The sequence below is a fragment of the Chaetodon trifascialis genome, chromosome 13 (genome assembly GCF_039877785.1).
Source record: "Chaetodon trifascialis isolate fChaTrf1 chromosome 13, fChaTrf1.hap1, whole genome shotgun sequence".
Taxonomy (NCBI): Eukaryota; Metazoa; Chordata; class Actinopteri; order Chaetodontiformes; family Chaetodontidae; genus Chaetodon; species Chaetodon trifascialis.
The window spans coordinates 9,148,766-9,173,773 of record NC_092068.1 but is presented as its reverse complement, the minus strand read 5'-3'; the positions used below and the strand labels follow the sequence as shown (position 1 = coordinate 9,173,773).

General features: G+C 43.5%; 1 protein-coding gene across 3 annotated transcripts in view; it reads left to right on the top strand.

The window, feature by feature from the left end:
• The window catches only part of LOC139341686 (arginyl-tRNA--protein transferase 1), a 51,926-nt gene that overhangs the window by 2,007 nt on the left and 24,911 nt on the right, over window positions 1-25,008 (top strand). Inside the window, exons 2-10 of one of the 3 annotated variants that reach the window (XM_070978317.1) lie at window positions 2,000-2,063; window positions 2,214-2,276; window positions 2,411-2,514; window positions 3,161-3,388; window positions 7,910-8,124; window positions 11,120-11,248; window positions 12,620-12,748; window positions 19,175-19,207; window positions 24,530-24,711. In XM_070978317.1, the coding sequence (XP_070834418.1) occupies window positions 2,000-2,063; window positions 2,214-2,276; window positions 2,411-2,514; window positions 3,161-3,388; window positions 7,910-8,124; window positions 11,120-11,248; window positions 12,620-12,748; window positions 19,175-19,207; window positions 24,530-24,711 (1,147 nt within the window). The remainder of the gene's footprint in view (window positions 1-1,999; window positions 2,064-2,213; window positions 2,277-2,410; window positions 2,515-3,160; window positions 3,389-7,909; window positions 8,125-11,119; window positions 11,249-12,619; window positions 12,749-19,174; window positions 19,208-24,529; window positions 24,712-25,008) is intronic. The other 2 variants (XM_070978315.1, XM_070978316.1) reach the window with 2 other exon arrangements.

Genomic DNA, 25,008 nt, shown 5'->3' with positions numbered 1-25,008 from the left:
CAGAGGTATAAAAAAAGCTGTATAAGAGGAAGGGATTTTCTGTGTCAGACAGAATGGTGTCATTCAGTGGAGGTGAGCAGGGCCGAGACAGGTTGACTCTAATTAGGGTTCAGGCAGTTCCTGGTGTGACTGGGCTCGGAGCCCGCAGACTAGAGCTGCAGTCTAAAGTAAGATAAGAGTGGTAATCTGGATATGTTACATCATGTGGCCACGGCGGTTTCTGGGGAGGAAGGAAGACTCCCTGTGTAATTCTTGTAAGTGATTAATAGTATTAAAAGGTTATAGATTCCTCGTGTGGATACAGGTTAAATGAAAGTGCTGTAGACTTACAAGTATAGAAATGAGCCCATTATTTCAGGCCACTGAGGTGAAGTTGATTATTCTTAGGCTTCAGCAAAAAAGCCAAAGCACTTCCCTAATTTACACGTTGCTCTTCCTGTGTTATTTGTCATAATATGTTCTTACTGTTTTGCCTTTATTTTCCTGGAAAAACATCGCACAGTCTATAGATCAACACAGTGATTATTGTATTGTAAACTTTTGCAAGCAGGTGCTCAATAAGGTTGTTTTCCTCTGTGATTTGGTGCAGTGATGCTATCAGCTGTGTTTTTACACGCAGACCAAATGTGACCCCACACTACATAGTACAACATCTGCCGTCCTCTGTGTTACTGTGTTTGTCATGCCTCAGCGGAGGCAAATGGATCAGGTGTGAACGATGGGAAGGCACTCCTGTTGTGTCCTGATGTCAGCAGCTGCTGCACTCACATCCATCTCACATGGCATGATTCCTCTGTACTCTAGAACTGTTACCTTTTTAAACTTCTGGCTAACCCTAACGAGTTATCAGGCTTTTTAGCCAGCAGGCATTTGGCTTCTTAATTGGCCCTGGCCTGTCGATCCCCACATTTACTTGCTCTTGAAAGTTTTCTGGAAGGCATCACTTGATATTCAAGTTTTTAATATATCATACTTTCTTTATCATCCATTTGGATCCTGCTTAATGCTTCATTTGTGCTCTGTTGAGGTCAAGAGTTCTTTGGGACATTAAAACAGGGTCCTTGGGCAGAAATCCATGCGTGATTTCTTTTTAAACGTATGATGAGGCCATGAATTTGTGGTATTGAAATATAACTTACCAAGGATCTTAGATTATAGATGTATGCTGTGTATTTTCTTGGGTTGATTTGTATTACTTAAAAATACAACAGGAGCTCCTGCAGTTCTATTATTCTCTGTTCTGTAATGTCCTGGTGTATAAGTATCCATTTTTAATACACATAGCATAACAGCTGCTTTTTTTGGACCCGTCTCATTATTACAAGCCCCTTAGCTGGTGGTCCGGTAACGATAATATATGTCCCTCACAGAATCCCAGTTTTTTCTTGTTGCTTTATCTGCAGGCCTCAGAACTAACCCCACTCATTTACTGCTTCAGTGCTGTAGCGTTGGTCTGTTGTCCCTTTGTCTCTGTGGACTCTGGCTAAAACCAATCTCCTGGGACATTAGAGATCATGCTCAGTTGCAAACTTAGTGTGTGTTGTGTGAACTGGTGTGCAGTGAACTCCATTTGTTGTTTTAGATGGAAACTGTAAGTAGTCTTCGTTGCTAGTCGCAGAGGAGAAGGTCAGGAGTTGAAATGGGGAGGTCCGACCTCAGCTCTGGGAAGTAGGATCCAAGCTGCTGTGGATACAAATAATAAATTAGGATGCTACCATTGGGATCTTAAAGCGCCGTGGGACTGTTCTTTGGGGGACACTTTGATTTAAGCGGAAACAAAGATGTGTGAATCTCCCATCAGAGTCTGTGAGCAGCTTTTTGACAAACCACTCCTTATTCAAATTTTAGGCAAAAAATGCACATGTATAATTGTCTCTTTTCTGCTTTAATTGTGCTTCATGTAATTCAGTTGAATGAGCTGTGCTAATTCAGCCTGTTTCCACCATGATTTCCGTCAAGTTTTGTTTTAAAGTTACGATATTCTGTTTGTTTTCTACAGGGATGTGGTCTCACACCATGACCGTGCAAGACTACCAAGATCTCATAGACCGAGGATGGAGAAGGTGCGTAACTGTCTCCACCTTCACATAATCTTTGCTTACTTATATATGGACCTTTTGAATTTACTAATATAGTTCAAATAAATGTCATTTTGGATATTTCATGTATTGTTAATGTACTTTAGTGAAGGCTATTCAATCTTTCCTTTTCAGAAGTGGAAAGTATGTGTATAAGCCCATAATGAAAAAGACATGCTGTCCACAGTATACCATCAGGTAATGATATTTCACCCACCCATCTGTTAACTTCAGAACTGACAAGACAGGAAACACAGAACAGAAATAAACACAGATGTATATATGCATATATATGCTGTTTTAACCAAACTTTACTGTTGTGCTCTGTCAAGATGTCATGCACTGAAATTCCAGCCTTCCAAATCCCACAAGAAAGTCCTGAAGAAGATCAGCAAATTCATTTCCAAAGGGGAGTTACCAAAAGAACAGACTGATGGTAAGATTATATTTATTTGTACAGCAACAAGTCCAGAAAGGCTTGGACGCTGTGTAAAAAGTGAATAACAACAGAATGCAGTCATTGGCAAACAAAATGTGCTTACCGGCAACGTTTTACAAAGTGTTCCTGGGCCCATGCAGTAATAGCCTTTATTCAATCATGTGTTCACAAAGTGGTGAACCTCTGTCCTCGCTTGTGAACGACTGAGCCTTTCAAGGACGCCCCTCTCATACCCAATCATGGTACTATCACCTGTTACCAATGAACCTGTTTATCTGTGGAATGTTCCAAACAGGTGTTTTTGGAGCAATGTCATGAATTCACACATTCATGACATTTGATTTATGTTTTACACAGTTACACAGTGTTCAACCTTTTCTTTGGAATCAGAGTTGCATAATAATGATTGATACTTAATGTATGTAAATTGTCTGTTCCATTTATCTGTGTGACGGTATGGAGTATATGCATGGAAAAAAGCAGCTGTCTGCAGTCAGCACTGTCGGACTATTGAACTGCATTTGCATCGAGTGCATCGTTGAAAGTACAGTTAGAGATTGGCACAGACTCAAAACAATGTTTGTACTGTGGCCTTGTAGTGCACTTTTCCTGGTCTAAGCAATATTGATTTTGTGCCATGTAGGGGAGCCAATGGACTCGGTGTGTGAAGAAGCAAGTCCACGGGAACCAAGTAAAGTCTGCCACTCAGAAGTAAAGTGCGCTGCTATCACGGACATTCAGAGGGAAGTAGCAGAGTGTCCCGCTATCACAGAAGTACAGAAGGGGGTGGCGGCTGCTGCACCTGAAACATCAGGAAAGGATCCAGTGTCTGTTCCAGATGGGAGAACAGTAGCCACAGCTCCTAAACCAGGTAAGAAATCTGATTCTCTTTCTAATGGCTGGTTATACCCCTCAAAATCACTGCTGAAAAATGAGTAATAATAACAATAAAGTAATAAAATACAAGTTACTTGTTAGTAATGTGAGTGCTACTCACTATTATGTAACACATCACCTATTACTGTTGTTTTCCTTTATCAGGACAGCTTCATGTGCTGTTGGTTAGTTAACCAACAACTTCATAAAGAACATGAACCATGACTCGTTAGACGGTTAGTTGATCCATCAATCGATTAAAACAAAAACCAGCAAGTATTTTGATAATCACCAATTGATCGATAATGGAAATAATCATCAGTTGTACCCTTATCCATGAACTTGGATAGCTCATGGTAAATGTATGCTGCTTTGTGCAGCCTTAGTGTGAAAGTGACATTATAGCAGCTGCATACATCAGTCAGCTAATGAGTTTTTCGGGCACAGAGAATGGCTGCAAGAACGTAATGTCAGACTGAATAATGAGGCGTCGACTAAATCATCATTCAGTCTTAATATTATTCTAGAAACTGCTTCTGCTGATGATCATGAGTGTCATTAAATCTGCAGTCGCATTATATTAGGGCTCAGAGTTCTAGCCTGGCACTCTTGGCATGAGTCACTGTATGTATTTCTTCTTTTACTTATTGTCTTAGAACACTAAGATGCTTCAACAACTACAGCTGTGTAGTCTTACTCCCTCCAATCATGTCGATAAAATTGTGTACTTAAGTCTTTCATAGGAGCATGGACAAAGAATGTACTTTATTTGAATGGGTTAATGAATAGTGACTTAAACTCCTGTTTTCTGTGTCATTGTTTATTTTAAAAGTCTTGTATTCTTTGAGACAACAGTAGAATGTCTTTAAAAGAAGTGACAGCGGCTTCAATGACCGTTCACTACAACCTACAAACTGCGACTGTGGTTTTCACACAGTAGGTGAAGCACCATCGCCTGCCAGAGGGTGTCACTGTTCACCTTGTGAAAGAATCCATGGAGCAGAGCAGCAGCTTGGTGAATGAAGCTGTTGTTTCTTCTGTCGTGTTCTCCACTTTGTTCTCCAGTGTACAGGATATCCTCACAGCCAACTCACAGTAATGCAGTAATAACACTCACACTGGAGAGATAATAAACTCCCGTTAGACACAGGAATTAGCACTTCTAACCACTGTTCATGTTCCAGGTCTTGACCACTTTTTTCCCCTCTGAAACATCTAATGAGAACAGGCCCCCGGGCTTATTAATCAAAAGGCAAGGACGTACATTGGAGCAGGAAAGCTTGGTATTGGCACAGGTCAATCCAGGTGCAGACATGCACATACAGGAAAAGGCTTTCAGCTGTGGCAGCGCTGTGCTCTTCTGCTCTTACACCTGTGTCAGCACCTCGCTCTTCCCCTTCAGACAGAAGTAACAAGCCTTTTCTGGAGGCTAGCAAACAGGAAGCAAAGATGTTTTACTATGTTGAGCCGGTCGTTCTCTACTCCCCCCTCGTTCACCTCCAACACAAAACACCTGGCCGTATCTTTCCTCTAGCTTTATGACTGGAGCGCTTTATAGCTTTGGGCAGGTTCCAGCTCTGGTTTGAGAGTACATGGCTCCTCATCTGCCAGATAGCATATGCAAAGCCAGAGGTAAACAGATACAGACGTACATATGGAATGTTGTGTTTCGCAAAGCTGTGCAAGGCTCTGTTTTGTAGGGAATCACAAAGAGTGAAGCTTTTTATCAATTCAGAAGACAGTGTTACACTGAAGTCCAGGGAGCTCGTTGTCAGTACTGAAATGCACGCTGAAACCACTTTGATTGCTTGAAAGGGATTCACATCATCTCTGTCAAAGTCGAATTTTCATCACTGTGCTCCAGAGCGCACCTTGCCAAAACTTTGGTGATGCGATGCTGAGCCAATGTAGTTTGTCTTCTTGGTTTAGAGCTCACAATAGCTGATGAGCTCTCCTTGTGGGATTGCTGGCTCTCCTCATATTTAACCAGGTTCTTCTGCTTGAGATGATGAAATAAGTTTGCTGTATTGGCCCCTTTTGTTGTTGCAGTCTTCTTGCACTTCTTGCACATTACCCGTTTGTTGTACATCTCATCTTTTGTAACCACATGACTGAAGTCGCTCCACTATTTGGAACTAATTCCTGCACCGTGGAGCTGCTAGAAATGTTACCTTCACTTACAGACATACTTGTTGTTGCTGTGTGCTATGACATGATTTCATTACAGTAACAAGTTGGAATCTTGTCATTATCCTGATATGATTTTTTTTATCATATTTAAAACGATATCACTAGCGTGAACAGTATGACAGAGGGCCAAAGTTTGTATGAAGCAGGGAAAAGCATATTGAACGTAGCAGTATAGTGTCTTTGAAGTAGGCGAAGTTAACTGTGGTACACAGTACAGTTTCTCAGACTGTGCTTCCTGTGAAATGACACCGCATACCCCCATGTTAATATTTTACTGTGGGAGCAGCATCCTCCTCCCACAGTGAATAAATTTTGTGTCTCCGTGTGTTTACATGCAAGAAAGCAGCATGTCACAATTGTAAACAGTTTAGGCTGATTTTCAGAGTCGTATATGTGTTGAGGGAAGCAGGGAGGGAGTGTGTCATAGCTTTTATGAAGTGCTAACTGTTGGAGTGGGAGCATCTGTCTTCCACAGGAACTGATCTGTCAGACTTTATCTCCTCCACGGCTGCATACGCTGTCCTCTGGAGTACCTTTGTGTGTGTGTGTGTAGTGAGAGTTTAATCAGAGGGAAGAGAGGCATGTGGACAGAGTGATCGTGAATAAGGGTGATTGCGATTGTGGTTGAGTCAGTGTGTTGAACACAGTTCAGATCCTGATTCCTGTTGTCCGTGTGACCAGTCGATCTCGACCTTGCTGTGTTTATTCTGATGGGGAAAACCATTTGGCCGCCCTGTAACTCTCAGGGTTGTAGTTTTATATCGGACGGTTTGCTCAGAAATACTTTCCTCATTTAGTGCCTGCAGTCATTTACCTTTAAAGATCAATACGTCAAACAGAGACATTGAGAAGATACAAGGGTCAGTTCATTTTCCATAAAGTAGCAAACAAGATTCATGTGATAATGTGAAACAAATTGTTTACAGGAGTTACATCAGTTATTGACACAAAGCTTAAAGACCCCCTCAATGAAAATCAACATTAATGTGTCCATATGGTGTTTTTTATATGCTTCGAGACATATGAGCAAAAAAAAGGCAATCAACCTCACAGCGGAACATTTCCACATTGGAGCTGCAGCAAAGTAAACACAGATTCAGACAACCATGGTTTCATATGTCACATACCTCAGGAACCAGTACCAGCGACTGTGGGGCTATGGTGAACTGAGGGCTATCAGAGGTGAAGCCAGGTGTAGCTGCGTATCGGTATTTTGAGCGAAGTTTCACTGTTTTCAAAGAGATGTTTGCAAAGCTGCAAAAGGAAAAATGGTAAGCCTTGAGAAAAAACTTCTAAATATGTATGATGGACAGAGATGAGTTTTTGGTGCATTAATCAGTGCCTTGAAATCAGGATGAAAGTTAGTTATGATATACGTTCTTGTAAGGCTTTTACTTCACCTTGTACATTGGAAGTTAAAAGTCATGTTTTTAAGATAAATCGTGAACAATAAGCCACAAGCTGGGGTCCCTTTTTACCATTCACAGGACAGAAGCTGTACCTTGCAGCAGAAGAAGTAGCTTGAGTCAGCTGAAGCTGAACGCTGCCAGTGAACCTTGGCCAGCGACAGAATTTCTCTCTCTCCTTGTCAGGCCCAGGCATCGCTCTCCTCCTCGTGTTGTTAAAGGAGGGGAAAGTTAGTGACTGAGCTGATGGTGGCGGCTTGCAATTGGAAAAGCAGGAAATGGCTCTCGTTTCCTTATTGCTCCAAACAGGATGTGGGCGTGTAAACTGTTGACATGGGATGCCCGGAGAGCTGGAGGGCTTGGCAAGAGCCCAGGAAGTGGTGGTGGAGGAGGAGGAGGACGAGAAGGGGAACAGAGAGAGGGAAACGGGGAGAGATTCAGTTGCTTCAGAGAATGTTCATGTTAGTCTTGTTGAGAGAGAAAAACGGAGAAAGTGTATGAGTGTGTGTTCTGTTAGTAACAACCTGACAACCTTATCTTTGTCATTGCCTTTGTTAGAAGAAAATAAACACCCTTGGGTTCATTCTGTCTTCTGTTTCTTCTGTTCCTTTATAAATACACTCTAGCTAGCTACTAACCACTTGGCCTTCACTAACACAGACCATATTGTTTTATAGCCTCCTAAGCAAGGATGTAATGTAAAGGCTACTGGCTTCTGAGGCAGACATGGCAGCCCAGAGGGGCAGGGAAGAATCTGCTGGGAACATGGTCTAATGCGCACAATGCCTGCCCCAAATTTGAGACTCCTGAAAATGCTTTGAACGTGTGATAATAGATTATAAATGGTGTTCCAACCTAACCAGCACCTCTGGAAAGCTTTGACGAGTCTCCCCCTCTTCTCTCTCTTCTCTGGGGCGCAGGAGTGGGAGCTGATGCTAGCCGGCCGCCATGTCGGAAGGCCAAAGACTTGAGGAAGGAGCGACGTCTTCAGAAAGAGCAGATGAGGCATGACACTGATGGGATCTCTTCCATTGTCTCTCCTACCCCACCTACCCCCACCCAGACCAACCAACCCAAACCCCTGGAAGATTTCATCAGTGAATCATTGCCTGACAACGCTTCTCATGGCCTTGAGGTGAGCTGAATTATAGAGTAGGTACTTTATTTTTCCTCGGAGTAAACGTTAGCCTGTTGTCATGATTCCATCGTTACGGAGTAGTGTTTTTGGTTGAGCTTTCTGTCTCTGTAACGTTTGGATTCAGTTAGCTTAAAACTTTGTTTCATAGAGCCCTCTTCCCTAACTCCAGTGACTTCACCATGTGTTTATGTGTGCGGAAAGGATATCTGGCCAGAGTAGAGTGGAAAAACCACCTCTTCCCAGTTAGAATTCAGCAAATGACAGGCACACCACACAAACTGGGTCGCGTTACCCTAATGTTGACATTAAAACCACAGCTCCCAGCTCAGCCGGTATGAGACAACATGGAAATGAACTTTTGGCAGGGGGCAGAATGATGTAGAAAGATCCCTGGCGAAGGCCTCAAGCTGAGGTTGGTAGAGTAACGTCATTCTTGGTCTTGACCAAGATTTGAGCCAGATGCAGTGATGAACCAGGCAGTGCCTGTCTCTTGTCTATTTACCCCCTGAGACTAGACCAACAAGACCTTCTCCCAGCCAGCTCTTTTCTATGCCATTCATTTGTTTGCCTGCAATTATCATTCAATTTCCCAAAGTGGACATGAACACAGGGCCATTCTATGCAAAGGAAGGATAATTGTATGTATTATAAGTCAAATAATTGAGTGATGCCTCTATTTAGCTGTTTGTTACATGGAGCAAGGCTGCATCAGATTTGTGGCCAAAAGGCAACATGTTGATAAGCAGTTTAGTGAATCAGTGTGATTCTCGGGCTTCTGTACTGTTCACTGAGCTGCAGACTTAGACAGGTTTTCACACCAGTGCCAAAACATAGATGTTAACATTAAATGCAGTCCAGCTCATTCTCATCAAACACATCTGTTAAAGATATCAACCTGCCTGAAAGGAAATGGAAACAGAAATTTAGTGACAAATGTGGTGACTCTTGGCTTTGGTATTGTAATAAGCTCACTGTTGCTTCCAGTGAAACTGCTCAGGTGACATTTCGCTCTGGCATCTGTGACCTTATAGGAGCTGATTATTTTGTTGAAATAATTTAAATGCATAGCAAAAGGCTAAGTCTCAATAAGAGGGAGGACAAGCTCAGATGTGCCATTTTTACAGTCTGTCCTGTCCTGGCTGTGGTTCCATTAACCACCACCAGGGGTCAGTGTGAGAACGTGCTTCAGAGCCCCTCAGGTGCCTCAGGAAAGTGTGGAACTGTTCACCAGCTAATCCCCTCTTGAGTACTGTCTACTGTCTCCACACTTCTCATATTTTCATAGCCTTTCTTCTCAATCCCCTCTTGCTAACACACAGTCTCTAGTCTCCTCGATTATATTACTTTGTAATCGTGTACTGAATGTTCTTAATGTTCCAGGTTCAGAGCAGCATCTCTTTCAGTGAAAGCTTTGAGAAACTATGATCTTCCATTTTTAATTTAAGTTAAACAAAAGCCACTGGTATTATGAGGCTTTATTTGAACATTCTTGAAGAGGTCAAGTATCAGACAGTTGGTGTCAAATTTCGAGGCTGTTATGAGAATTGTTAAAATTTCATTTCCATGCTGTCCGCTATCTGCCTCAGCGTTAGTTCACCAAAAGGATTTAAGCCTATCAAAATATATCTCTAGATTCTGAGCAAAATTAAAAAGGCCCAACTTCAGCGTTGTCCTTTCAGCAAAGAGGCCCACAATGTCTCTGTTTGACTAAAGGATGTAGATGCCAAATGGTCATATGAGAGAAGCCCACTGAGGTCCAACTCAAACAAACCCCAGGTTCAATTCCTCTCTCCTGTCTGTCCAGGGGATTCATATGGCACAGCCTCTGTGGCCAACAAAAGCTTCCAAACGAAGAGACGCTTAATTAAATGGGGGCGAAGGATATGGAAGCTGAATCCTTCTTTTAGTTTGGGTGACATTAGCAACACTCGGACAGTTTTTCTCTCCGCAAGTCTTATTATCGCAGGTTTCCTCTGATTCAACCTGTTCAGATTGATTTATAGCAACATTGCCTTATTACGTGTGCATCTCTCATGTATGTCTATGGATTAATCACTTTATTTATGCTCTTTTACTTACTTTGTCTTGTTTCAGTGTGTGTCCTGCTCTGTTAGTGCTCTCTGGGAGACAAACTTTGTAACTGTGACAGTTTCTGAACGCAAACCTAGTCTGGCATTTCTGAGCTGAGTGTTGTGTTACCTGTTGGCCCACGATGCACAATACACCAACACTGATATATTTGCCATAAGCTAATATCAACACATAAATTGGCCACAAACACAGACACAAGTCATCAAAAGGTAACACAAGAACTGTAAAAGAATATTGAAGAGCAAAAAAACAAGGCTAAAAATGCTGAATCGCTTAATCTGAAACTCTAGTTCATTCACGCGTGACAAAACGCCTCTGCACACACTGACCTCTGTTGGGTGTGATCAGGATCAAGAGTTAAACTTTGCTTTCATATAAAAAGGTGAAGCACTGGAAATGGATTCATATACAGTATGAACAGTAAATGCAAAGTAAATAATAATTTCTTCTTTTTGAGAACATCTTCGAGCACTTACAAGCTCTCACAGCAAATGCTTTACACGTTCTTGGTTATGTTGAACAACACCTGCCTTTTCTGTGTCACGATGAACCTCACACATCCTCTCTAGTTCTTGTTTTCCCATCAAGCTGCAGCTTTGGTGAGCAGCAGCTGCTGCAGAAAACGAGGGAGTTTACTAAAGAAGAATAAAAGTTAAAACTGGAAGATTTTCCTGTTTTATTTGTATGATGGTTCAGAATATTAACAGATGGGCCACTCAGCCTGGATGGGATGTGTTTGGGTCAGTTGTGTCTCCTTTCACACTCTTTTCAAATGTTTTCTCTCTTTGATTTGTGATGATACTTTCCTTTTTAAGGATTTTAATCTCCACTTATCCTCTTTTCAGTCCTTTTTTTTTTCCATTTTGATGTTAACCTTTGTCTGCCCGTATTCTTTTTGAAGGTGAGGCTAGTGCGCTCCAATCCCCCTAGCCCGCAGTTCAAAGCCTCTTTCGACGCCTCCTACCAGGTGTACAAACTCTACCAGATGGCCATTCACAAGGACCCTCCTGACAAACCCACCGAGAGCCAGGTCAGAGGGTGGGGGGCGTAGGTCAACCTGCTCTAGGGGAGGGAGGGAGGGGGGGAGGGAGGGAAAGGGATGGCAAGTTTGGGTACCTACAGAGGCATCAGAAGGGTTTCATCGAGCTCTAATCTCTTCTGAGTCATCTTGGTCCTTTGTATCATATAATGGGCTAAAATTGATCATTGCTTCAATAAGGGAATTATTGGAATTGCTGGTTGTGATTTTATATTTTAAAGCAATTGCAACACAGGTAGTAGTTTTTATACAATGTCTCTGTTTATAAGGAAGTATTATTTTAGAATTGAGTAACTCTAAATCATTATCAGCTTTGTACTTTAAGTATGTAATGGCTATTAATTAGCTTTTTTTTAATTTTTGAGATTGAAGTTAGGTTTAAATCATACTGAACAAAAACGGTTGTAATTAAATAATTTGTGCTTCAGTTTTCTGTCGCTGGAAATAAACCCAAATGTCTGTATGAATCAAAAAGTGAATTAATGCGTTAGTGTTAAAGCAAGTGTATGTGTAGAAGAGTGAGAGTCAAAGGGAGAGGAAATGGAGGGGAAAGTGTTTCCATACGCCACGGTTGAGAGCAGTGTTTCTCCAGGTGTCTGAGTTGGCCTTCGGTCGGCCGACCTGGTCGTTAGTCTTGAGCTGTCTCACGTTTGGGGGGGCAGTTCGTCAGCTGAACCCTCTCGACCACCACACATTTACCTCGTCTGTACCTCCCCATCACCCTGCCCTAACGACGGCCCCCCATGTCTGAACTGAGAGGAGACTTGAATTGACTTTGTACGTGCAGTCTGTTCAGCCTGGTTTGTTTTCTTGAGAGGAGTCGTTGGAAGAGTCTGACTGTGTCTCGCTGCGATGATCCATTCATGCACAGTTCTGGACTCCTGCTGTTCTGGACGTTACGCACCGACATGGTGTGAATCTTGAATTGCCAGCGCTCTCCGTGCGATCTGTGGTGAAAGCTGGGCAGTGCACTAGCCTCATCTTCAAGTTTCCTGACATCTTATTATTTGAAAAACACAGTCTCCTAGAATCCCATTGTTTTCTTGCATTCATGTGTCCTTTTTGCGCAACAATCTGATAAACTCACTAAAAACTCAAAACAGACCTGCTGTGTTACCAGCGTGCCTCGAGACCTAGGAGACTGATGTAAACCCTAAAATGCCAAAGCACTTGTATAACGCTGTTTAAAACCTCTGTTGTTGAATCCTGCTCGGTGCGCTCTTCCAAAGCACCCGTGCTTCCTCGTTTTGTTTTATTCTTTATTCAGCTTCTAACTACTCACCATCCTTGTATTCATTGTCAACCCTTACATTACCTCCCTCCACCTTATTGCTCCTTCCCCTCCGCACCCTGTGCTTGAAGGTGAGGCTAGTGCCAGTCAACTTTGAGGACCCTCAGTTCACAGCATCCTATCAGCAGTCAGTGGCGCTGTACGCCCGCTACCAGATGGCCATTCATGGTGATGACCCCAGCGAATGTAATGAGAGCGAGGTACTGCATGATTATTATTCCGCACCTACTGTAGGGGACTGTTGCACACACTTCTTGCTGCTTTTCTCTATTTTATGTAGCTTTTGTGTATTTTCTTTGTGTTTTGATCAAGCGCTGTACAGACATCAGCTTGGTCACTGTTTTTGGGTATGGACTAAAGGAATAATTCAGTAATTGTTAAAATAATTGCCAGATTCATTGATGATAAAAATAATCACAGGTTGTGGCCCAACGAGAGAATGGATTTCTGAGTTTACGGTAATGAATTACAGTAAACCCTGTAAAGGAAAGAGAACGTTCAGTAGTTTATGGAGTGAATGAGATGCATTGTCCAGTCACAAGTGGGAATGGGAAACAGAAACGGTCACATAATTCATAAAGTTTAAAAATGAATTTACAATACACAGTGAATTATAGTATAAAAAATATACCCACACCTCTGTTTCAAGAGGAGAAAATAAAGTCTAGTCAGGATGCAGAACTGCTGGACATTCTCACTAACCTGAGAGGGCCTTTTGTCCCTCAGGACTGGAAAAACAACCTCCTCCTCCACCCTCCTGCCAGCAGGCCTCAGTAAATTACTGAATTCTCCAGCTTGTAAAAGTAAGGTAATTAATAAATAATAAAAGCTGTCAGATTGGGCAGACTGTGGCAGATTCTTTCCTAGTGCCATAACACTCGCTCTGTTAAAGGGAACGTGTGTTTTATGTGTGCTTGTGTGCACAGCTTCAGCTCAGGTTTATAACTGCACTGGGCTCGGATGGGTTCAACAACTAGAGGACTTACATCTAAAAAAACTGAAAAAATTAAGAGGTGTGGAGCTCTGCTGTCTTATGGGCCGCCAGAAAATGAAGTTCTTTTTTTATTGATGAACTTTCCACGTTGGATTCTGCCTGAATGCAGTTTAGTGTACAAGCACGGAGTGAATTAAGGTTGCGTTGATTACTCTTAAAGGCGAGTCTGTTCATTGTAATTGACCTTGACGTCTGTACCTTAGGGAGTGCTTTAGAGAAATGATTAGACTCTAGATTGTAACAACACTGTATATTCATTTTGACAGGGTCTATTTAAGATGATAATATGTACAATTTATGCTGCAGCATTGTCTGTGCCTCTTCTGGGTTTGTCTCATCCCACTGCAGTTCATTTATTCACAGTCATCTCTAATTGTTCCTACTCAGACAAATAGAACTTTATTACAGCCCCCTTTGTGGGACTCAAGACTGTGACAGCCGCTCCCGAGCCCACTGTACTAAACTCTGCTGATTTTATTTTCTTGCCCGTCAAGCTCCTGGTTAACTAGCCCATTAGCTTCCCAGAAGCTCCGTGCCCCCCATTGTCCTGTGGAATTTACAAAGAAATGGGAAACATATTGTTGATGTGGTGATGGCACATTCTGGTGCCGTGCCATTCTTTGCCTGCTGCTGCCTAGGAAGTTGGGTCATTTAGTATTTGTGGAGGTATTTATTGATCCATTAAAGTATTACCCAGGGACAGAATGTGGAATACCATCAGCCTGGCCAGGAGCCAGGCGATCGGAGAGATTGTATGCGTGTGCGAGTTGAATTACCCGGCCAAAATTGTACTGCCATTAGACAGGACGATGTCCTAGAGGGGAACGGCTTTGTTTGTTTAAGGATGTATGCATTTGCTGTCGTACCATGACTGGAAGGGAGCTAGACGTTATTCCTTCCACATCCAATCATGGTTTCCTGACAGAGTTGAAGCACATACATGCAATTATTTGGACAGACACACACACACACACACACACACACACACACACACACACACACACACACACACACACACACACACACACACACACACACACACACACACACACACACACACACACTCACACTTACTGTTCTTAACTGTTGTGCTGAGCCGTGACTCTGAGTTCCTGCACATGTGGCATTCATTTTCAGGAAAACAAATCCTGTTAAATCTGTATTTACTCTTCTTGATGGCCTTAACCAAGACACATGCAAAAAGGGATAAAACAAACTGAGAAATGGCAATAAAAGCTATCATGAAGAATGGAAGAAATGAAGAAGGAAAATAACTGTTGGCTCTGATTAGCTTAAAACTATTTGCAATACAGTTATGCACAATAATGAGAGAGTGAAGGAAACCGTCCATGAGCAGCGTGTTTAACACTGTAGATCCACTTACTCTACTGTCAGAGCGCAACATTTTTTATTTTAACCCACTGATCTGTGGAGTGCAGCTAGCTCCTCCTCTGCACGCTCTGAACAACGATCTAGTCAGCAAAAGTTTAGTGATCATTTGGGCTTTTATTTATTTATTTTTTTATGTGAGAGAGTGAATACAGCCACCTTGTCCCTCAAATAAGTACAGCAATTTGAGCGAGTCAAGCGCACAATGACGAGAGGTCTAAGTAGCAATTAGACTTAAGCAGATGTGTGTGTTTATGTGTACTGTATGTGTGTGAGTGTGTGTGTGAGACGGCTGCTTGCCCTCCTAATCGTACACAGATGAGTGTTTACTATAGGAAAGGGAGAGTTAGAGAGGAAGTGATGGACTCCATGTGTTGTGGATGAGAGCGTTCCAGAAGGTACTCTGGACAGGGCTGCGTTCACAGACATGCGTTGTTGTATTAGAGATGGAGAGAGGGAGGAAGCTCAGATTGTATTCACATGTTTGTTCCCTTGCTGTCGTCACGCCTGAGTGACTGAACCCACATATTAGCCTGTCTACCTCCTGCAGAGTGTGTGTCTGTGAACGACTTTGTCTGTCTGTTTGTTTACTTGTGTCAGCCTGGCGGGGTCTTGTGGTCTGTTGCTTGTCAGTGGCGAGAGAGGGGTCAAACCCCGCCAGGCTCCAGGAGAGCGGCCTCACCCTGCCAAGCAGGGTTGATACAGCATTTTAAAGCTGCTGTGCGCCTCTGCTCATTCCTCTTGGTGTGATTACCCAGCAGCCCCCCTGACGAGTAGCCAGTAAAGGTTGAAGAGGAGGGACTGAGGAAGGGATGCAGTCACAGCTAATCATGATGCAAGTGTGCATTTGCATACATTATCAGGATCCAATCCATGAAAGGTTCACACACTCACTTGTCTAATACAATATGCTACTGCAAGGTCAATTGGAGATTCTCAGTTCCACACACACACACACACACACACACACACACACACACACACACACACACACACACACACACACACACACACACACACACACACACACACACACAGCAGCCAGTGTCGTAGCACAGCCTCTATAAATGATGTCATCTAATAACTGCAGCTGTTCTGTTGCTAAACCATTTGGGTTTTTTCGTGAGTTTTAAACAAAAGTTTCATTTGTGCCCTTCAGCAATATCGCACATTGGGAGGCTTTGCTGTGTGTAATTTGTTGACTGGCAGAGCAGTAGTCACTGCAGAGTTAGGAGTGGAAAATTACATTGTACTGGCATGGTTACACAGGTGGGGAACTTGATAAGCATTTTGTTTTTTGCTGTTTTTTTTTTTTGCATGAGCAAAGATCATTATCGACAAAACAGATGTAGCCACTGCAATTTCCAGAATCAAATTTGTGTGAAATGCTCCTGTTTAGCAGCTGTATAGAATTTCAATACATTGACAGTCAGTTGAAGAAAATGTATGACTGTAATTACAAGCAGTGAGTTTCCATTATTTTACTGCTGCTAAAGGTTTGATGGATTCTTCTGGGATAGATCCACTATTGGATCTGGGAATATTGCAGTGCTTGCATGTTGAGGGTTTGTGAGTAGAGTTGATGTCTAATGGCCTTGAGCAGGAGAACTTAAACTGGCATTAAAGCAGTCGTAGGAATTGAACCGTCATTGATAGTTGTTCTGAGTCTGAGCACTTGTCCATCCCCTCTCCCCCTCTGCTCCTCTCCATCCTGATGTGAGGTTGAGTGGAGGGTAAAGGCGTCGTGCTGCATCTTGTTGGCGTATTCAGCACAGCAGTGAGCACAGTTTGAGCCTTTTTATAGCTCTCCGCAAGAGCTGCATGCATTGTTTTTTTAGTTTTCTTGTTATGTACACGAGCTGTATCCTTGCTTGATTCTAATATTTTATAGATTCCCTTATTTTTCTGACTGCAACTTAACTAATATTTTGTGGATTTAGTCATTTTTATGACCAGCATCCAACTCAAGTGGGCGAGTTTGATAGGTAGTGAAAACAGTTTGCTTCAGGCGAAAGTAAAATGGAAATGACAGGCGACGGTGCATCATTCTTAGCCCCCCTCTGCCAAAACATCCCCCAAGTTGGAGAGCACTGCATTACTGCCACCAACACACACACACACACACACACACACACACACACACACACACACACACACACACACACACACACACACACACACACACACACACACACACACACTTCAGCTGTGGCAGACAAATGGAGAAACACACTCTCTTTTTTTGGATGAGTTCAGGCTACTGGCGGGATTTTGAGTTGCACCTAAGCCAGGACAGTCCCGCCCAGTGAACCATGCCGTCAGCAGTCATCACTAATGCTAGCTGTACTGCTGTGCACGGACACACATGCACAGAGGATGTTGGTGTGCTTGTGGGAATTTCCAGTGCTAAAGCAAAATGGCTTTAATGAGGCGAGACAGTATGGGGCTGTACAGTATGCACAAGATAACTTGGATTCATCCATTTATTGACTCCAGCATTCATGACAGACTATTCATTCACACATGGCAGAGAAGCTAGTGAGCCTACTGACTCAGTTTATCCTTACATTGTTTAGGAGGTAATTCAAAGAGTCGGATTAGATTGATACGTTGTCTTGCCAGTATGCTGGACCTTTCAACACAACTCTGTTAATGAGCCTGTTAATTATATGCTGCCAATGACAACAGCGCCAGTTGTGTCACTGTGTGGAAGTGCAGGTAAATCTCCCTCACCTCCTGCTAACCCACCTTCCAGCTGAAGAAGAAGAAGAAGAAGAAGAAGAAGAAGAAGAAGAAGAAGAAGAAGAAGAAGAAGAAGAAGAAGAAGAAGAAGAAGAAGAAGAAGAAGAAGAAGAAGAAGAAGAAGAAGAAGAAGAAGAAGAAGAAGAAGAAGAAGAAGTCCTTTATTAGTCACATCTTTAACACACAGCATGCAAAGGTAGGCGGACCAGGAGTGGTGGGCTGCCAGCCGACTGGCACCCGGGGACCAGTTCCATTGTTGTCACCATTGGTCAGGTGGTGATCTTCTTGCATGTTTTTAGTGGGGGGTATTTTTATGGGGGATACCCCAGGTGAGCACAGGGAGAACATGCAAACTCCACACAGAAAGGCCCCTTTTATCCTCGAGCAGCAGGCACTGAAGGCATGGTGGAGGACACGCCACCAGCACCCACAGCGGGATTCAAACCGGGACATTACCACCTGTTCCACCGTGCCACCTATAAATGGGAAATAATCCCTCTGAATCGGTTTTATCCAGTATATTGCCATTAAGAAGCCCATATAAGTCAAGCCTCAGTTTGAGTCGTGGTTTAAGTGAGGGGAAAGCAAGCCCACATTATACTGGCAGCCATGGGTTAATAAGGAGTGTCATTATGTAACCTCCTATTTTATGAGCCGTTTTACATAATTCATATTGCCTCCTTGTTTATGCAGTTCTGTCTGGATCCTCTCTATCCCATGTTTACAATACCTTGGTGCTATTCTAGACCCGTGTTCTGCTCACCAGACAGTGGAAGCAAAGTTGAACATATCTGCAAATGAGCCACACAGCTGGATTGTAGCGTTTCCTTGTGAAATATGAACCCGCAACTGTGGTGTGGTGCGTGAGGGTGAGACAGACTGAGTAAACCAAAAGCTGTCCATCACTCCTCCGCTGTGGCTGTGCCGGTACTCATTATAGAATGGTTTTGGCCCGAAACATGGAAGCGTGCTACGTTTGTCCTCCCGTCCCGCAGGTCGGCTCGTCTGTAAACACTCTGCTCTCAACCCTGGCCCTGAAAGAGAAGGAGCACAGGAAATAGTAGGGAGAATGGAAGAAAGATTTCATGTTTCCATGGACATAAAGTCCCCCAGTAATTGATATCTGCTGTGCAGTTTAAAGTGTGCTCAGAGATGGGCTATTTTGACATCAGCAGTCCTGATTATTTAAGCTGTCACTCTGTCCTCCCTGGACTGTGAGCTTCAGTTAATAGGCTAAATGTTTTCATTTGTGTAAATACAGTCTTTCCTTTTTATGCCCCTTTGTGAATTGGGGTGGGGGTGGGGCGGTGGGGGGGGCGCTTCATTTGATATGTGACACCTGAGTGAGGAGAAAACAGGGAGGGATAAACTTTATAGGATAGCAATGGAGACAAGTATGGTTTTCATTTAGGCTTTTTCAGAAGAGTTGGTGACCCAGAGAACTAACTGTTTTTCCCTCTCTCCCCCCTCTCCCTCCCTCCCCCCCTCCCTCCCTCCACAGTTCCGGAGATTTCTCTGTGATTCACCACTAGAGGTATGTATTTCTTTTGGCCTGTTGACAGTTTAATAAAACCCCTTTTAAATGTCTCTATTCATCCATATGTGTTACCTGTAATGACTTGCCCCGGCCCAGAGAAGGTCTTCCTCCTCAAATCAGTCTTGGAGATGAAGATAATGACTTGAAAAATGTCCAAGGTTTTATTTAGTTCTTCATCAAACACACTCAAAAGGGGGATAAATGTACACCAGTTCCACTCGTCCAGCACATACCTACCCTACCTTCAAAAGCCCTCCAGCTGGATTTTTGGGGGGGTTAAGGGATTCAGAGAGGGGGTTTTGTTTCATATTGGAGGGGTTTTAATTTAGCCCCGTCTAAGTGAAAGGGGGTGTTGACGGGGGAACACGGTGAAATGTGGTGTCCAGATTGCGTTGAACACACAGACCAGTGCTTTCTGGCCTTGACACAATGGGACATAGCGCTGCTCTTCACTTTGTGCGGCGTGGTAAAGACTGCAGGCGGAGCTGTGGGCATCAATTTGGGACCGAACAGATGGCTATCGGTCTACTTAGCAGAAAGAAGTAATTATGGCCATCATGGATGGAAATTTGATATCAGCTCCTGGTGCATTCATTAATACAATCCTGCTGCTAATCCATGAAATGATTACATTTTTAGATGGTTATAACAAGAAGGATATTGATAGCATCTGGAAGAGGACTCTCCGTGGTCACTGGGTGAGATGGCAGCAGCCGGGCATCACTAAGCACTTAGCAGGCCTGGTGAGCTGCAGCCTTCAGAAACACCAGTGGACCTGTTGGGTCAGGAGAATTACACCAGCAATTAGACCCAGGATGGGCACTTATTACAGCCACTTTAATAGGATTGAGGTCCAGGAGCGCACACGAACTGACTGACACAGAGACACACAAACACAGCCACTCTGTGTTGCCCCGTGGGCCCCCTCAGGTCTTCACTAATGAACATCATTAGTGTTTATAGGAAACAAGCTTTTATCACCTCGTCAAGGCTGGCGGCCAGGCACACTGAATTACACACCTACACACACATGCACACACACACACCGTGGCACACTGCCTCACATGTCTTCCTGCTTTCACTGTCCCCTCCTCTGAGACAGGTTTAGGGGGCCATCTCCGTGCGTCCGCCCAACTTGTTTTTATTTCTTTCTCTGATCTCCCTCCCTGTCTTCCCCTGTCTCTCTCCAAACGCTCTCCATTTCAGAGTTATTATGCATGGCTTTGTGCGCTACCTCTGCGTGTTGGTCTCCATCTGTCTCCAATCAGGGTGCTATTAAAATACACACACAGACACTCACCACATGGACCTGCATTCTGTGTGGTTCATCAGCTCACATGTTAGCCCGCATTTATACAAATGTATGCAAACGGCATACTCACAAATCCAACTGCAGCTAATTAGGACCCAGGTTGTCTGACTTGTTTGTTGCTGTGTTCCATTTCACCAAAATTGCAGAGGATTCGTGCTGAAATTCAGAGATAATTAACATCAGCTGTCATTCTGTTTTTTTTTAAATACATTTCTGCAAACAAACAGACACGCGAACATGTTTGTGCTTTCTGATGAGCAGTGGCGCATCAGTACCAGCAAACATGGTGGGCAGCAGCCATGCAGGTGTTTGTCACTGTACTTGACCTTGGTGAGGTCTGTGTGGCTGGTGCGGGAGAAACTCTAGGTTTTATGGGCTGGGGTGGGGTTCATGCACTCTTTCTGTTTCTATTTATTTTTCTTTACAGCCTCCTAATGTGTCTAACCAAGGGGCAAACAGTCATTAACAGGGGTGTTGGCCAATTAGTCACTAAGTTTTTTATGACCACACCTCTCAGACTTTCTGTGTCTGTCCTTCTGTGATTTGGTTTCTCTTTTTTTCCTCTTTCTCTCCCAGAGAGGAAGAGTTTCTTTTATGTAAAGAAACAGATACACATCAGCTGAGAATGCACCAGCTGACATGCCACAACAGTGAACACACAGAGCCCACTCTACATGCTTCAGCTCTAAGCCAGACAGGGCTACCAGCTGTATCTACTGTAAAACAGCAGAGCAGTTCTATAAATGAGCTCAGTAGTAAAGCGTATTTCACGTTGCCCTTTACAGCGTGGGAGAAATTAGTATTTGCTTACTGACATGGTGTGAGATTTGCTACACCTGCATTCTGCTTGCAGGACTTATTCTGTGCTTTGTGGTTGTGTGTGGATGCGCATACGAGTACAAGAAGGAGAGAGAGAGAGTTTAAGATGTGTTCAACATCTGTTGTTGGTCAGTGCCAGAATCATAACAACATCATTGGCACAGTAGGTCTAACAGCTCAGTACTGCAGATTTGCACAGAGTTGAGTTAAGGCAGAGAAAACAAGAGGTAACATGGGAAACTAAACACTCATTTGATTTCCACTCAAAGGCAATTAATAACAACCCAGCAATTAATTGACTGAATGTGCTATTTATTCACAGCAGTTAAAAGTAGAATATACTGAATGTCCAGCACAGTTGAAATAAGAAAGCACACATGTTTCAGTATTACTTCATCGTTCTCATCCCAGATATACAATATTGTGTAATTCACTGATTGGTGTGAAGAAGTGGAATGACCTCAAAGCTATTTCCAAAATCTGTCCTTCAGCTAATATCTTTCACATTTCAGCTCTCTCAGTACAAGCCAAGCCTTTGTCCGTTCTGTTAGTGGAGAACAATGTGCCCGAACGGCTGCTTTGATCTCATGCTTCATGGAGTTTCAGAACATTCAATTTCCAAATTGGGACTTTTGATCGATGAGTTGGCACATAAAACATGACAACAAGTGCCTAACAGGAATCGGCGCACTGCAGAGTGTAATATGTGCATGTACAGCTAATATCCATGTAGCAGAATCCACAGGCTGGTCTGCTGACTTATCAGCAGCATACAAAGATGCCCTTTGAAATGTTTATGGATGATATTATAGGGAAAAACACCATCATCAGCGGTGAAGGACATTTTCATTTCACACATGAGAGAAGTAAAAGCACTGAAGTAATTTCTAAAAATTGGAATCAATTTGTCGGGCTGTCTGTTTATTGTGTGGAGATGTCAGTATCATTACATCACATGAAAACGTGGCACCCTTTATGATTAAATTATCAGAACAGCATCATGTTAGTGTGGTTAGTGTTAAAACTTAAAAGAGGGAGACTAGTAGCATTAATACAGAGTGAACTGTGCTTTACATGTACTGCAATGTCTGTTCCTCTCTCTCCATCTCAGACCATCATTAGAGCCATATCAGGCTTATTATATATGTTAAGGTGGGATTTGCTAGAATAAGCAAACAATCGGCAAAAGTGTTTGAAAGTCAATGTTGTATACTAAGTCTCTCTTTCTGAAAACAATAAAAGTCTACCCAAGTGTCTCTGTAAGCAGGTTGAAACAAACATGCTGCGCACCACTCCTCACACGGCCCTGTATTTAGGCCATATGAGAGCGATTTGGGGCTGCAGGGGAAGCTCTGGGGTGGTTTGAAGTGTTCCAGAGAATGTTTAGATTGTTGTCACAGTGGCAAGGACACAACCATTAAGCTGTCGTTTGAGGTGACGCACAGGTTAGTCAGACAAGATCGGCCTTGGACATGGCATTAACCTGTAAACAAACGCGGGTAGCCGTTGCCTCCAGTGCGCTGGAATTCACATTCATATAGTAGAGTAATACTTGTCTTCTCAAGCTGGGATAAGAAAAATGTCCCTCTCACACACTCTGATCACCTCGCGCTCTTTCTTTTTGCTCACATCTTTAAAATGATACACAGGGGCCTCTGACAAAGCCTCCAGTGTTTCTGGGGGAACTGGTGCCAAGAAATAACAGGCTAACAGTTCCACACACACACACATGCACACACAGCCAGATAGAGTGCAGTGCTTGCTCCAGATGTGGTCCCTGTCAACCTTCAACGCTCCCAGCTCCAAATAACTGTTTTCGGGGTTTTTTTTTCTTGATTCTTTTGTCCTGTTTTTGCCTGCCTGCCAGTCACTCCTTGCTAATGTGTCGTAAACCCCCGTCATCTCTGTCTCATATCATATATCCTCTGATGTGGAGCAGCAGTCAAACAATTTAATCATCCCTTCCCACCCGGCTACCCACTCATGCACAAAAAGATAAATGGACTCTGGTATACGTGTGTCAGACAGGTATGCAGACCTGAATGTCCAAGTGTCTGAGCTAGAGGGATATAATTTTATTTTTACTACCAGCTCTACTTGAGAAAACCTTACATGGTGAGGAATGTGGCACACAGTCACCCCATTGGTGATGTTCAGCCCTCTGGGGTCACAGAACAGCAGGGTGTGTGTATGTGTGTGTGTGTATGTGTGTGTTTTGTTTCTCTTTGGTCAGGTTTAATTTGGCCAGAGTGTGGGTTCAGTGGCACAATGGATTAGCAAGCTAGCTCTCTCAGTGTTGTGATAACTAGCAGCGCCTGCGCTACTTAACTGGGTCCAGATGAATGTTGGTGAAGGAGAAGGATCCTGTTACTCATGCACTGAGGAAAGGCACACAAAAACACACACACACACACACACACACACACACACACACACACACACACACACACACACACACACACACACACACACACACACACACACACACACACATAAACCAATGCCCTGGCTTAATCTGACTTTTAACCCTAACCCCACGCCTCTAGTCTTAAGCCTCTGTGAGAAAAGCAGTCAAGTAAGTTGATTGAAAAACCCAGCATGTGGATCCCGATGAGAGGCGCGATGTGTGTCAAACACTTAACTGTTTTATTAATGGGGTAGACTCCAGCATGCGGGTGCACATCTACACCCACATTCTTTCAGACCACATGGAGAGAGCAGACACAGACGTATAGGAGAAAGCTTGGCAGCGCTCCACCACCGCCTGGTGAAATGGATTTTGCTCACGCAGGGTCTTTTATTAAAAAGTCCTCTCCTGGAGCGTTTCTGTGGGCAAGGTCCCCACCCCCCCCAACTCTGAGCTCCTGCTCTCGCTCCACATTTGGGAGCTATTAGCGGGCCGAACGTGAGGCTACTGTACACCCCCACATAATGCGTGAGGCCTGGCAGGGAAAAGGCTGCCTTATAGTACACCATCATACAGGTGTGTGTGTGTGTGTGTGTGTGTGTGTGTGTAAGACAGAGAAAGTAGATGTCGGCAAGAAGTAAAAAGTCCTGTTAAATACCACCTTCTCATTCCACTGTGATTTATATATTTTTCATGCAAACTATACTGCGCACCAGAGTCTTACCATTGTTTTGACCCGTGATCACTGTCTCTCTGTTTCTCTCTCTGTCTCCCTCCCCAGGCTGAATATTCTCCAGATGGGCCTGAGATGGGCTACGGCTCCTTCCACCAACAATACTGGCTGGATGGGCGTATCGTGGCAGTCGGGGTGATCGATATCCTGCCTACCTGTGTGTCCTCTGTCTACCTGTACTACCACCCAGACTTTGCCTCGCTGTCTCTGGGCTCGTACTCTGCTCTCAGGTCAGTTGACAGGACTTGGACCAGTTGCGTCATCCCTTTTCTGTTGCTTTGAAAGCCAGTTTATAATAGTTGTAAACATATTGGGTGATGGTGGGGATCATTGGTAGCCCCCATGGGGTAGCAGGGACAGTGTCAGCGCTGATGTTTCATACAATCTGGACCATATTTTTGTTGCTTACTTTCACAAAGAGGATGCTGCAATTCACTCTGATTGCTATTAAGCAAGAATTCAGTTGTAACCCAGTGGTACACAATGCAAATTGTGATGCAGAGGGCAGTAAAGCAATATCCAGATTA